The 14,528-nt window shown below is 50.4% G+C and overlaps 6 protein-coding genes across 6 annotated transcripts; 2 read left to right on the plus strand and 4 right to left on the minus strand.

Moving 5' to 3' along the window:
• Positions 1 to 370: 370 nt before the first annotated feature.
• NECHADRAFT_45041 (uncharacterized protein) lies at positions 371 to 1,450 on the minus strand (the record flags this gene model as incomplete). Its single annotated transcript, XM_003049302.1, has 1 exon — positions 371 to 1,450. The coding sequence occupies one exon, from the start codon at positions 1,448 to 1,450 to the stop codon at positions 371 to 373; it is 1,080 nt and encodes a 359-aa protein (XP_003049348.1).
• A 1,499-nt stretch (positions 1,451 to 2,949) lies between these two features.
• On the plus strand, positions 2,950 to 4,349 carry NECHADRAFT_45251 (uncharacterized protein; the record flags this gene model as incomplete). Its single annotated transcript, XM_003049062.1, has 5 exons — positions 2,950 to 3,105; positions 3,154 to 3,496; positions 3,545 to 3,652; positions 3,706 to 3,915; positions 3,964 to 4,349. The coding sequence occupies 5 exons, from the start codon at positions 2,950 to 2,952 to the stop codon at positions 4,347 to 4,349; spliced, it is 1,203 nt and encodes a 400-aa protein (XP_003049108.1).
• A 527-nt stretch (positions 4,350 to 4,876) lies between these two features.
• Positions 4,877 to 6,382, minus strand: NECHADRAFT_82632 (uncharacterized protein; the record flags this gene model as incomplete). The annotated part of the gene is made up of 1 exon (XM_003049303.1): positions 4,877 to 6,382. One exon carries the CDS (start codon positions 6,380 to 6,382, stop codon positions 4,877 to 4,879), a length of 1,506 nt encoding a protein of 501 aa, XP_003049349.1.
• A 1,690-nt stretch (positions 6,383 to 8,072) lies between these two features.
• NECHADRAFT_82633 (uncharacterized protein) lies at positions 8,073 to 8,699 on the minus strand (the record flags this gene model as incomplete). Its single annotated transcript, XM_003049304.1, has 1 exon — positions 8,073 to 8,699. One exon carries the CDS (start codon positions 8,697 to 8,699, stop codon positions 8,073 to 8,075), a length of 627 nt encoding a protein of 208 aa, XP_003049350.1.
• Positions 8,700 to 10,509: 1,810 nt separating this feature from the next.
• On the minus strand, positions 10,510 to 11,049 carry NECHADRAFT_82634 (uncharacterized protein; the record flags this gene model as incomplete). Its single annotated transcript, XM_003049305.1, has 1 exon — positions 10,510 to 11,049. The coding sequence occupies one exon, from the start codon at positions 11,047 to 11,049 to the stop codon at positions 10,510 to 10,512; it is 540 nt and encodes a 179-aa protein (XP_003049351.1).
• A 1,950-nt stretch (positions 11,050 to 12,999) lies between these two features.
• Positions 13,000 to 14,096, plus strand: NECHADRAFT_82635 (uncharacterized protein; the record flags this gene model as incomplete). The annotated part of the gene is made up of 4 exons (XM_003049063.1): positions 13,000 to 13,168; positions 13,222 to 13,399; positions 13,451 to 13,602; positions 13,660 to 14,096. The coding sequence occupies 4 exons, from the start codon at positions 13,000 to 13,002 to the stop codon at positions 14,094 to 14,096; spliced, it is 936 nt and encodes a 311-aa protein (XP_003049109.1).
• Positions 14,097 to 14,528: the final 432 nt, after the last annotated feature.

The raw sequence follows: 14,528 nt of genomic DNA on the forward strand, positions 1-14,528 counted from the left end.
CTTGAACCCGACTTAGTCGCAGCTGAATATGCCTGTCGGCATTGGGCCGCGGGAACCATGGATGCAGGGTCTCTTAGGCTCAGAATACAGCCCGCGATTAGTGTCATTCTTAGTGTTGTTTAATGCAGGCAGCCTATAGATCAAGGTAGGGCTCTTTAGGAAGACCCTTTTGATGCTGTGGCCTGAAAAGTGGTAGGGAAATGGTCAAAGATATGCTCAGCTCAAAGGCTCGCAGAGTAAAGCGGCTTGGACCATGATGGAATAGGACAGCATTTTGAAGGATGTGAAGACAAAGTGTTCGGATATTATAACGAAATACTACAACAAGACGAAAGAACCGCAGCCATAGTGTAGTTGCCTGCTACCAGCTCTAATATCTCGCAAACTGGACTTCGGAAGATGTAGACGATGCATCCCCATTTGCCTTGTCTGGTGCCCCCCGAATACTGTCGCTATCCTGATCGCTATTACTCCTCCTTCGATGAGTGTGGACAGTGATTTCGGTCGTCTTCATGTAGGAATTAGGGCCATGTGTCTGGGCACCTCCATGATTATGATCTCCCTTCCCAACCCGAACTTCATACTCAGGAGCGGACTGCCCATCTGTTCCCGTAACATGTCTGGATCTCTCGCCGTTGAAAGTTTCCAAAGCAACATCGTGAGCTCCCTGACTGCGAGTGTAGGAGCTGCCACCTCTTCCGCCACGAGTAAGCTCGACCAAGCGGTTGAGGATACTGAATTCGAGCTTGAGCTTGATGCTGTACACTAGCGGCTTCCATGCGGTTTGTATACTGTATAAGTTCGCAAATTCGAGGGCGAGAATGGTGATATCAAGAAGGATGACGATAACGTTGACGTAGACTAGATGGTTCATAACGGTTCGCGTTCGAGTGTTGCCGATACTCTTCTCTAGGTTGAGGCGCTTTGTAGTCTCCCACACGTAAAGACCAGAGATGATGAGCTCTTGGACGAAAAAGACACTCAACTGGATCTTTTCGAAAACCTCGTACGGCCTCACGAAAGGACCCGAGTTATTCGAGTTAGATCCATAGACCAAGACGATGATGGGCAGATGCAACCAGATAGCATTGGCGATGATCATGTACAGCACCAACCGCAGCCACTTCTGATTATGCATAACAATATGCAACCTCGAGTACAGCACAACCGACTGTCCCGTAATCATTGCACACCAGCCGATGAGGATAAGAGTCGAATAGACATGCGGCTGCTCCACGACGCCAAGGTGTTTGAACAGATACCCAGTAGCATTGAACGCAATACCCCATGTAGCAATGACAAAGCTCCAGAAGTAAAGACCGCGACGTTTCTTGAAGGACGTGAGAATGTGGACGTTTAGCTCGAGGACGTTGTAGTAGGCGATGCTGAGGAAGACGCAGATGACGACAGCGACGACGCCATTCTTGGTGTTGAGGTCAATCTCGGCCATGTTGGGCTGTTGGTTGTGCCCCTGGTTACGCACAGAGCATAGGAAGTGAGGACTGTTGGCGGGAAGACGGAGTGTTCGGGGATGAGAGGGAGATCAGAGCCAGAAGTAGCAGACATGACATTTTAGGGCCAACAAGGGGGCGTCCATTTGACAGCAAGTGTGTCAGTCGCTTGATACGCAGGACATGTTCATCACGACGATCCGGCACAATGGCCGAAAGACCTTCCATCCTGTTAAGGCTGTTACTCGACACGAGGAGATCCCTGACCTAAATTCATGCATGCTCTTGGTACCCCCCAGTCGTGGGTTGAATTAGAGTTTCCACCTTGCCCCATTTTGCTTATTCCAAGGGGTTCCGTCGGCGAGAAGAAGCACGTATAAACTTTAAAGTGGCGAGGCTAGACCATTGGGAGAAAGTGTTGCATGTTGACACGAGGATAATCCTTCCAGATGGTTCCCTGGGGCTTCGGAGTTTTCATTTCTTTTTCCTCTCGAGTCTTTGTCGCATCTAGACTCGCATGAACCTGGCTACCAGCATGTTGCAAAGTTCAGCTCAGGGGCCACCTGTTCAAGAAGCGAAAGCACAGACACGAGGAGGATCGACCACTCCTAGCCCGTCCTCCCCACAGCCCGCTCGCTCATCATCCCGGGGAGAGCTACTCCAAAGGTGTTGCCCCGAGCGTCATGCTCTTTATACTTTTTTCTTCTCCCCTCTCCGTGCCCCTTTCGGAGAAGCCGTCGGTATCCATTTACCCCAGGCGACACTAACGGGTATTTGACTATGGTCTTCCGAATGGAGGACGTACGAGCTAGTATGGAACTGGTAGTGATTAAGGGATGTCGTGATAATTTCTGTCCAAACTTTTGACAGGTTCATCCGCGTATTCAGAAGTTGCACGGATCCTCTCCATCATCTGGCCAAGGTACCTATTTTCCACAAGGCTCCGCATTGTCCCCTGGCGTCACCTCTTGCCATATCCTCAAACCCTTTTAACGCAACTCTAGATCGACTCGGCAGCCCAGACGCCCGCGCCGAGCCGCTCGTCAAAGCCGATTGTGGAGCCGAAGCGTTTACGCCATGCCAGCGACGTAGCACTCCAACACCTGCCCGAAATCGTCACCTCGTACGAGGGCAGGGACTGAACATTTGGAAAATGACGACCTAACCACTAGCGTCGCTACTGACAGCAGGGGGCCTGAACTTTAACGATAGGCAAACTGTAAGCTTGGGTTCAAGCTTGACCAGCTGATCTCCACAGGTCAACTCCGGATGCTCCGTACCTGCATACACCCAACCTTGTCTTCTTCCGTGATGAAAGGTCCTTGCATGCACACTAGAATGAATCCATATCGAACTCCGATCTGGCAATTTTAAAACAGGTAAGGATCAACACTGCGACAGCAACCTTCAGCTCTGTATTTAAGCCACCTGCCTCGAACTTGCATGAGGCAAGCTTTCTCCTCACGCCACAAGCTCCAATCAATCCCACACACTCACCATGTCGTCCTCTCTTGCTGTGGTTGCCCTCGGAGCCCTCGTCCAGTCGGGACTGGGTCTTGCCGCAAAAGTTCCTTCTACGGCTCAGGTCGTTGACTGGAAGAGCTTCAATGTTCTTGAGAATGTTCTTCCTCCCGCCGAGGCCAATGATTCGACCGTACGTTACCTATTTGACGACCTGTCAACCTTGCTTACATATGAACAGACCTTTATTTGGCCTGGTGTGACTGAAAAGTCTCTCCTGGAGAAGCCCTTCCACATCTACGACGATGAGTTCCTCGATGTGATTGGCTCTGATCCGTCGTTGACCCTCATTGCTACCTCTGACACGGATCCCATCTTCCACGAGGCTGTCGTCTGGCATGCCCCCAAGGATGAGGTCTTCTTTGTTCAGAACGCCGGTGCTCCTGCTGCGGGCACTGGTCTGAACAAGTCTTCCATCATCCAGAAGATCTCTCTCAAGGAGGCTGAGGCGGTGCGCAAGGGCAAGTTGGATGAGGTGGCCGTTACTGTTGTCCCGTCTAACCCCCAGGTCATTAACCCCAATGGTATGTTGTCTGTGCGATGTAAGTCATGGCCTATGCTTACATAGATAGGTGGCACCAACTACAAGGGCAACATTGTCTTTGCCGGAGAGGGTCAGGGCGACGACATCACCTCGGCTCTGTACCTGATGAACCCCAACGCTCCCTACAACACCACTGGTGAGTACCATTTATCTCGATTCTCCAACCACCGTCTGTTAACGATGATCAAGTTCTTCTGAACAACTACTTCGGCCGTCAGTTCAGCTCGCTCAATGATGTTGTCATCCATCCCCGCAACAAGGAGCTGTACTTCACCGACACTCTCTACGGCTACCTGCAGGACTTCCGCCCTCCTCCTGGCCTCCGCAACCAGGTCTATCGCTACAACTTTGAGACTGGTGCCGTCGCTGTCGCTGCCGACGACTTTGCTCTGCCCAACGGTAAGTCTCTGGGGGAGCTATTATGATATGACTTGCTAACTTGGATAGGCCTCACCTTCTCTCCCGATGGCAAGAAGGCCTATGTCACCGACACCGGCATTGCCCTCGGCTTCTACGGCCGCAACCTCTCTGCCCCCGCCTCCGTCTATTCCTTCGATGTGAGCAGCGACGGCACCTGGGGCAACCGCAAGACCTTTGCCTACACTGCCAGCTTCATCCCCGACGGTGTCCACACCGACTCTGCCGGCCGTGTCTACTCTGGCTGCGGTGATGGTGTCCATGTCTGGAACCCCTCTGGCAAGCTGATCGGCAAGATCTACACGGGCGCTGTTGCTGCCAACTTCCAGTTTGCTGGCAAGGGACGCATGATCATCACTGGTCAGACTAAGCTATTCTACGTCACCCTTGCTGCCTCTGGTGTGAAGATTGAGTAATTTTGAAATGCGGCATGTATAGAATAGACAAGCTAGGCTCGGTGGTATTACTGATGCCGCCCTAATAAACGACTACCCAAGTTTTGTCAATCGCTCCAGATGCAGACCTCTGATCGGCCATGCAACGAATAATGTGTGAAAATCGCAATTACAGCAACTCTTCATAAAATAATGATCGTCTTAATACTCATGCTAACCTCTGTGGGACGAAAAGCTCGTGCCTCGGAGTTGCCCGTGGAACCCGCGGGGACGCCTCTCAAAGCCGATCGGTATCCCGGATAAAGTACGGAGTACTACTAGGGAGTTAGCGGGGACTTGGATATCGATCTTCAGATCGACACATGCACACTGGCGTTAATTTGAGGTGCAGGATCAATGGGTCACGGGATGGACATTGAAACATCAAGTGGCCAAGGAGAGAGGTCATTGGACATGCAACCGCTTTCGTTTGTCTATATATATATCACTTTTCTTTCAATCATGTACAAGAAACCCCACAACGGATCGTTCTATCTCGACCACATCCTCTATGGCAGGGGAATAGACTGCAGATGGTTCGTGAACAGTCCCTCAGGGTCAACAGCAGCCTTGATCTGCTTAAGACGCTCATAGTTGGCGCCATACAGACGTGAGCTCCACTCCTCCTCGTTCAGCTCGGTATCAGCATAGTTGACGAATCCACGGAGAGCAGCTCCTCCCTTGACCAGAGAGTCCTCGAAAGGCTTGATGAGAGCCTTCATGTAAGCGGGGCCATCGTCAGGGTAGTTGTTGACGTCGACCGAGTTGGCTTCCCAGCGGATCAGCCACAGGTTCTTTCCATGGGCGTAGGAGGTGTCGCTGTCCTTGATGTTGCGGGAGACGCCGCCCCAGAGATCGAGGAAGCCAGACTTTCGGAGGTCGGTTCGGTTGAAGGACAGGGTGGTGCTCTCAAAGAGAAGCTGGGCCTGTTCAAGAGTCAGGGGGTGGTCGGTGGTGGTGGTCAGAGCCTGAGTGTAGAAAGCTCGGCCACCAAGGGCTCCTCCAGTAGGCGAGTTCATGCCAGCGCCAGCAACAGCGACTTCGAGATCCCACCAGGGAAGAACGGTCTTGTTGAGGGAAAAGTCAGGGCTGATAGCCTGGAGCTCCTTCACGAGGGGTCGGACAATGTTGTCGAACTTGTTGGGGTTGCCATAGAAGTATCCACTGCCGGTATAAGGAGGAGCACTCAGACTCCAGCGGAGAGCGAGCTCATCGGGGCAATGCTTGCTGGTGGCAAAGTTCTGAATGGCGACGAGAGCCTTGGCACCGGCTTCGGGGGTGACGCTTCCAATACCAACGGTGAAGTTGATGGCCTTTTCGAACTGGGGCTTGTAGGTCTTAGTCGTCATAGACAAGATGATACCGTAGGAAGCTCCGGCACCCTGGGCAGCCCAAAGGAGGTCGGATCCCTTGCCAGCCTTGACAATGGTGCCGTTGTACAGCATGTACTCAACCTCGACGATGCTATCCATGGGAGTGCCGAGATGGCGAGAAGTACTACCGTAACCTCCTCCAATGCTCGAGCCGGTGACACCAACGTGGGCACCACGAACGTGGGGAATGTGTCGACCAGCAGTATCCCAGAGATACTTCAGGGTAGGTCCAACATGGGTACCACCACCAAATGTCAACAGCTTAGTCTTGGTGTTGTAGCTGACGTCGTCGAAAGCGCCCATGTTAATGACCAAGTTTCCAGGGTTGCCGAAGCCATTGCCCTGGAACGAGTGGGCAGGGCCAAGAGCATTAGCCTTCACGGAGGACTTGCGAGCGCACTCGAGGGCGAGGGCGACTTCATCGCGGTTCTCGGGGAAGGCAATGCAAGCAGGGTCTGGCTTGAGGCGCTTCTGGAACTGGGTAGTCTCGGTAGCCCAGGTGCTGTCAGTGTCAACGATGCTGCGAACGCCAACAGTGGTCAGACAGCTGTTGAGCTCAGCGCCCTTGTTGGTATCTTGACCAACAGCAAGAGAAAGGAGTGACGCGACGACGAGGCGTCGGAGGGAGCGTGGGGCATCCATTTCGGAGAGTCGAGGAGGGATTGAGGACTAAGAAGCAAGAGGGTGGGTTGATCGCGATGATCATCTTCTTATAGCGCTTTCGCATTGACGTTGTGTCCCAGGACACTTCTCTAGTGAAACCTCGTGTCCCATCCACGGTAACTACGGAAGAACCTTTCCGTCGGTAATTGACCGTTCTAGACTACCGTGAGAACTTTATGACGGAAAAATAAAGTTATCAGATTAATGGCATGTTCCCTGTTTAGTAGGTCCCCTGTCTAAGCCACACCTTAACTGGCAAGTCGGAACCACCAAGGGGCACTCTATTGGTGCGCAAATGCATCAATGCAACCTCTCTTTTCCTCATGGGGAAGAGCTCTCGAATAAGCTTCTCGGGATGACGTTTTGAATTGGGACGGAAGGACCCTTTAATCTCCGTGATACCCGGCGTTGGGTCGGAGGAATCGACTCCGAACAAACATTCCCCTTTTCTACCTGCTCGTTTGGTCTTGTGTAACTTGATAGAGCCGAGAACCGGTTCGCTTACCCCCACGTTGCTGTATCATCAGGTCTTTGTGGGAGCCGAGTACAAGTCCCGTATTCTTTCTCATGCATTTCGGTGAGCAATTGGAAGTTGAGCAGTCGTGATCGATGGGTAAAGTTATCTAGAGTGTTAGGATTGTCGATTAGAGAGCAAATTGGTGGTACGTAAGTTTGAGGCCCAGTTGTGGCTGTGTCTCTTGGTGTTGAGTAAAAGTGGGGGTCCGGGAAGTTCCTCCAAGAGTCCATGCATGTTAGGATCGCTTTGTCTTGAGGTGAGCAATACATAGTCAGGTAGATGAGCTGAGAAGTAATGGATAAAAGAGAATATTCCTTCAGTAAGAGAAACCGGGGCAAGAGAGTATTATAAGAAGGCAGTAGGAGTGCTTACGATGGCTTCGCCGAGACCAGATCAAGGTCTAGGGTAAGACAACCACAAGCTCCAATGTTGGTGCACTCACAATAACCTGGTCTCGATAGCAATAACACACATACCAAGGCGTGGTTTGCTGAGGCGAAGAATGGAGAGACAAACTCCGTTTGTTAGTGGCATTATTTTTCCCTTTTAGCAAGGAAATTGATGCTGACATGTGTCAATGGTTGTGTCCTGAAGTTACGGCCAAGAATTTCTCTCAGGGCATCATAACTATTAACACCGGAATATGTTAGCACTAGAAAATGACGCAATAATGTGTTGGCACTATATTCTTTACCATTGTTAAAGCCCGGTTATGAGTTGGATAGCTAAGCCCATATATAGAGTATTCGTACCAGTAGGAACACTAAAGCAGCCACGGTAGTTGAACCCCCAGGATTGCACAGAACTCGTGAGTTGGGTTACAGTAAATGCCGTCAGTGGCCTCAGACACAGTCTGGTCTGAGATGTAACAGAAAATTGCGAGATTTCAGGAGAAACTTCGCACTCATAGAGATGAATAGGTTCGATCACGTTGTAAAGAAGGCCAGGATGGTTAAGGAGAGTAGGTGAATTAATTAAGAAAATATTACAACAATTCGGATATCAAAGAATGACTCCTATCCAGTTTTCCACCATTCAATTTCCCAGATCAGCCCTTATGATTGCGCAATCATGAACATTAAAGGAACGACAACCCTGACACCAGTGTGTCCCGAATCCTCCTCAAGTCAACTTCTGTCACAGCTGATCCGTCTAGCGAATACAGCGGCGGCTGCGGAGATCCCAGCGGAATCCGGGCTGGCGACAGAAGCAGCTGTTACCTCGCCAGAAAGCAGTAGGGCCGCAGTCGAGATGGCATCCGCGGAAGACGGGGTCGTAGATCCAGCCAACTGTTCGGCAAAGGCATCGTCCGTTTCCAAAGTAGGCACCGATACTACAGTTCTGGGGGACGATGCGAGGCTTCAACTTCATCTTCTTGTCGTCCTTATAGTCGTCGTAGTCATCATCATCATCATCATCGTCGTCATAATCATCGTAGTCATCGTCGTCGTCGTAGTCACCTCCACGGACTCTTAGCTTCTTATCATCATCGTCATCATCATCATCGTCGTCGTTGTCGTCTCCATCATCATCGTCGTAGTCATCGTAGTCACCACCACGGACTCTTAGCTTCTTATCATCGTCGTCGTCGCCATCGCCATCGCCATCGCCATCGTCATCATCTCGGACTTTGAGCTTGATGCGATATCCGTCATCGTAGCCGTCGTCGTAGTCATCACCACGAACAGCCAGCTTTGAATGCTTGATGTTGGGGCTAGGAAGAGCCGAGACGGAAGTCATCGCCAGTAAGGCGTTGATAAGAACGGTGTTGAGGAGCATAGTGAAGGTGTTCAATGATTGAGGGGTACTGATGCGATGATTGATGTGTTTGTGATGAGGATGCTTTGCAATTGTCTGATGAAAGCGATGGAGTGTTGGTGAGTTGAGAAATGTTCTTTCGGTGGTTCAATGACCTCCCTTTATAGATGTTTCTGGCTCTCATCTTCCCCATGAGCTTTCCCTGAGAAGATCTGCCAGACAAGCTGTCAACAAGCTTGATTGACGATCAAGGTAACGGAGCTTTCCTCCGCAGCTCCCCGGAGCTGTCGGATGCTGACTGGCTTGAACAAATATCTCAGCAATGATTAAGAATGATGGTGATGGCGGGAGGTGCTTGCCGTGCCGCGGACCCGCTGGGTCTGGATTCCATCTCGGCTGCTTACGGTGACTTGACATGACGAAAGTTGAGATATACAATAATCATAGACACAAAATGGCATTGAAGAGAAGTCAAGAAGTGGTGTTAAGCTGTCAGCCATTGTGCCAGCCTCTTGCGGCTGAACGGCGCGGAAGACTCCGAACATCTTCCACTCGGAGTTTTCCCTGCCGGCAACTCAAATTGAACAACGGCACGGAAAGATTCGAAGAGATCGGACGCTAAATTCTTAGGTCCCGGACCTTGTCCAAGTGATGGGCAATCGAATTGCCGTCTTAATCAGTAATCAACTTGCGTCATGTCAATATGAGCCCCATTCCCACCACCATCTATGATTCACTACAGTATCTATAGTGTTTACACGAGAAAATGTCTTGAATCAATTTCAAGTGAAAGGTCAGTCAAATTTCATTTTCTCACACTGCTCCCAAGGGTCGTTCCGTAACTGCCGAGTTGCAGTTGCAACAGAAACACCCAATAATACAAGCTCTCGCAGAGCCACGCCGGTGTTCCGAGATGCAATACAGTGCAAACGCCAGTCAAACCTGCAACAGCTTGGAAACACTCACAAATCACTGTATCCGATTTGACTACCTCTCTTTCGTTCCAGCCCGTCCAGCCGTGGCGGTCTGCATCCTTAATTCCTTATCTCCGTTCTTGACATGCCGTTCACTAAAGTACGATGAACAACTTCTGAGATCAACATTTGCATATCCTTACTTGATTCAACACTACTGCTAATGATGGCGCCGCAGGCATCCTCAATCAACCCCAACCCTCCGACCCTGGCGGGAATCTCGGCCGTGTCCCATCCATCCACAACCTCGGAACCCCCCTGCGCGTTGTAGGCATAGTCCTCCCACTCAGCACTCTTCATCCCCCTCCAATGGTATCCTCTGCCCAAGAGCCTTCACTCTAGCCAACACACAGACTTCGTCCTTCCGTCTCGATTCGGGATCAATCTTAAACACATGCGGGTTACCGAGGTCAACAAATGCCATTGCCGGCCGACGGAGCCCACGGCTGGCTGAAGGGCATTTGAGGTTAGTGCAACTTCAAGACAGGAGAGACAAAGCGGCACGCCTACCTTGCCGTTCCCGTAGCCAGCAGTACCGAAATGGCGTTGGCTACCTGTGATCCTCGCACCCCTGCTTCATCAATATACTCCCATTGTTGTTAAGCCGTGTCAAAATGACTTTGAGGTGACCGTGAATGAGAACCTTCACGGTTGACTTGAATGAAAAGTTGGGATAGGATAGACAGAGACAAATGAGACGTCATTGATTATGCTTGCGCAAATGAAATGTTCTACTGTGCCAGCAACAATCCCGTCCTTTCATACCTCTATTGGCCACCCCCAAGAGGATGTGACATGACTACCTAGTTAGTCACCAAGCCCTTTCCTCCTCCTGATGCCAACTCCAACAAAACATTTTACAGCTCATAACCCAACTTGAGGGAGCGAATATGAATGCCCTCTTTGGGTGCAAGCTTGACTCCGATGCGCACCGCGATGGCATCCCCAGTGCAGGTGCGTACATGATCCTGCTCCTCCTCCAGCGGAAATCTCCACTCCCAGGTTCGCCGATCATTCGGGACAGTATCCGGGCCCTTGGCGTTGACGGCTGGAAGCGTATCACAGCCGATAGCAACGCGGGCTTCAATGTCCTTGATGGCGTTTCCAATCTTGGCACAACGCAGCCAGGCCTTGGTCCATTCCACTGTCAGGTCCGAGTCGAGGACAATCTCCTGACAGTAGAATAGAGCATGGAGCTGAATTTCTTCCTCTCCATCGTTGAAAATTGCGATTTCACCGACGTTGTCGTCGGGAAAGGTTACTCGGTATTGTGCGCCTTTGTCTGGAGAGCTGACGCGGCAGCTCGCTCCTAGCAAAGCGACGAACCTCATGCCTTGGTCGTGCTTGAGGATGGTTAGCCCTGGTAGATTTTGGATCAATTGAAGGACAAATGACATTTTGGCAAGGAAACAAAGGGGAGCTCACTGAATCAAGATTTGTCGATTATGGGAAAGTTCGAGGGGTGTAGGTTTTGAACAAGTTGGTAATTGATAATGAAAGGCTTGGTCTCAATGTATGCGAGCTCGTAGAAAGTATTGTGAGTTCTGAAATGACATTGAGATCGAAGTGCTCGAGACCAGTATTTGTATAAGTCAATACCCAGGCAAGGCGAGCCTGAAACCATCATCAGCGTACAAAATCGTCATCAATCTGCCCAGTCTTGGCCTGAGGCCCTGTCGCTGGTCCTTCCTCGTTGAGGCCTCACTGACTGCATATCCGTTAACCGTACAAGGCGTTTACCCATTGGCGGTCATTCATAGGGGTCTGCGACGAATCCGGCTGTAAGACCATACATATGACGTGGCGCAGGCTTGGATAGAACTTGGGCGCCAAAATCGCCACAAAAGATGACAGTATTGCGATGTGTACCTGTCGAGAGCATGGATTGCCTGTGTAACAGAGAAGCGCCTTTCGCCAGTGGTTATTATCGCTTCATTGTATTCGGGCAGCCAGTAATTGTTTTGTCAACCCAACAACATTGACCAGTGAGAATGCGAATTGTCAGGTAAACAAGAGACTTGGCATATTCTGGGGTCATCCCAAAGGACGGCACGCCCAAGACTCCATTTTAAAATCGCCGATTGGTCTGAATGCTAACTTACCTACCTAGGTAGAGACAAGGAGCAACGTAGGTCATCTATAGATGATCGAGTACGTATATTTTCTCAAATAAGTCTCCATCCGTCCCTAAACATTTAGAAGTATTCTATAAGCCGATCAGCGTATGCTCAAATCTATCACCACTCTGGTCAAGGTAAGCAACTCGAGGCGGGTGTCAAGGGTGAATATTGACTCTGGATAAGGATCAGCGTGTTTGTCCCGCCAAAACTTTGAGCTGTCTGAATATTAAGAAGTACATAGCATAGAGCTTGTCCGTCACATTTCGACAAGTAGATCTTATCAGTAGCGTTTCTTTTCTGATTTGCTCTTGGCTCTGCCAATCCCCACGCACGTTTTCTAACACTCGTGCCGTATTGGGTAATCGCCGGCCTGGGCTGAGAAAGCCTTGTCTGATGCAGGCCTTTCCTTGTCTTGTTGGTGATCCTGTCTGACAGCACAAGAGGAGACTCCACTCCGGACATCCTTATCTACGCGATTGTTATTGTGCCATGCCGGACCTAGCAGGGAGCTATACGGCTTATGGTAGTGCTCTTAACAAATATCGAAGTCACACTAAGTTCGGGACAAGATGGGAAGACTCAGAGCCAGAGAAGAATGAACCAGTGCTGACTTCTCTCTGATTGCAAGTCGCTGAAAAGACCGACATGCACTCTCGGAAAACACTCGTTGTGTGGTGATACCCGTGCAGCTACCTGGGCGAGAAAGCGGGCTGTGGTGAGATTGAGCTTGTAGGAGGCTCGAATCATGTCTTAAGAGGATCGTAGACAGGGGTCAAGCTGAAAGGCCTGGCTCTTGGCATCACCCCATTAAAATCCCAGGCTGCAGGGGCTGAAAGAGCTAAGCATTGACCAATCGAAAGATATCGGTACTTTCTTGTCCATAATACGCTTGCGCTTTGAGAAGGTACTTGGTGTTTCTTACTATCAATCGTCAAGTCCCCTCTTAACAGTTTCACAAATGACATTGAAGCATTTTCCCTTTGACCCTATGAAAAGCACAGCTGCAGGCTGACATGGTATGGAGAAAAATATCACCTTTAATAGGTTTTGAAACCGCTGTGCCCTGGAGGGACATGAAGGACGACAGATTGGCTGAGCGCGACGAAAAATATAATACCCCATTTCCCTCTTTTTGTCTCTCAAGTCCTAGCCGACCTCTGCACACTCTTGTTATAATTTTCACTCGAAACAGTTGTAATTCTTTTACGTACTCGGAGGTCGATCAAGATGGCTGTACTTTTGCAACCTCAGAAGCGGGAGGGACCTAGTGCGGATGATTCAACCTTCTGGTCCGAATTCTTGGAGACACGAACCGAAATGGCCTCACTTATCCCGACAGCCCGCCCGAAAGCGGAAGAGACTTTGGTTGGCTCTTACATGAATAGTGGTGGAACCGGTATCTCTTCCTGAGATGCTCCTTTCGACGACGAACTGACGGTTGCGTTATAGTGCAATCTTTCATGTGCCGGGAGGATTCAAGTTTCTGGACGGGTCTCAGGGTTGCTGGTGACACTCGGACATTCGCGCGCTGCGATAAAAGCTGGGAGTGGATTGCTACTGAATGCAACGACAACGGCTATGTGCAATTCACCAACGTGATAGAGAATACATCGGGCACAAACTCTTGGTAGGTGCCGTCTTTGGAATTTGGCTTCGCTTAACTAACATGCGATTTCAGCGGCGGGGATTATTGCACAACGCTCACGATATACGACTCTAATGCGGAAGACGAGAAGGGAGCCCAGTACATGATCGATTGCAAGACGTTTCTACAAGCCCCAGGCAGCAACAATCCCTATACCAGGTTCTATAGAGAGTACAGAACAGACCGTAAGAGGAGTTTTGCGGACTTTGAGAGCATCCAATCTCCTGACTCATGATCTATAGTCACGACTACCGATTCCTCCACGGCCACAGAAGCGCCAGCTACCACCCACGACTCGACAATGGCCGGCTTGGCGACATCGTCGGCTTCAAGCGAGACGGGGGGTCCTGGAAATAATGATGGGGCAAATGGTCTCAGTAGCGGTGCAATCGCCGGCATCGTAGTCGGGACTATCGCAGGCCTTTGCCTGGTCGCCTGTGGTTTCTACATTGCCTACCGCATAGGCAGAAAGCGTCGCAACGACGCAGAGAAGTCCGACCGAGGCTTCATGGGCCTTCAACAAAAGTTTGTAGGGGATGATATCCAGGGGCCCCGCGAAATGCTGGGTGACACCAAACAAAGCGCCCCAGTGGTAGAACTCCCAGCTGAACACTTGGCCGAGATGGAAGCACCGGTAGATAATAGGCCCATTAGCAGGAGGACTGGCGCGCAACATTAGCTCTATATTGTGAACACAGCCAACTGTCAACCACCTGACATTTGAAGGACGGAGTTGGGGATAATTTGATACCATGTGGATTGATGTTGCTTTGTAATATTATATGACGACATAAAGCAAGGACAGTAATAGCACATTAAGGAAACTGCTACTAGACGTTGTTGATAAACATGGTCGATACATAAAATTTTAGAATTGAAATCAAAATTCGAAGGTTAATGGACTGGAACGATTGCCTTGCCAAGGACCACCATTCCAAGCGCTCGCCCCACGATACCTCGAGCCACGACAGAAGAGTCTTGGGCGATATTTTGACCTCTACTACGGAAGGGCATTGATGACGGACTTTGAAACTGAGGTAGAGTCTCTGGAAAAGTCTGGTATAAAAGCCGGGCCAAGGTAGTTAACGAACCTGTCCGACACATGCTTTTG

This window comes from Fusarium vanettenii, assembly GCF_000151355.1.
Source record: "Fusarium vanettenii 77-13-4 chromosome 7 genomic scaffold NECHAsca_9_chr7_10_0, whole genome shotgun sequence".
Classification (NCBI taxonomy): Eukaryota; Fungi; Ascomycota; class Sordariomycetes; order Hypocreales; family Nectriaceae; genus Fusarium; species Fusarium vanettenii.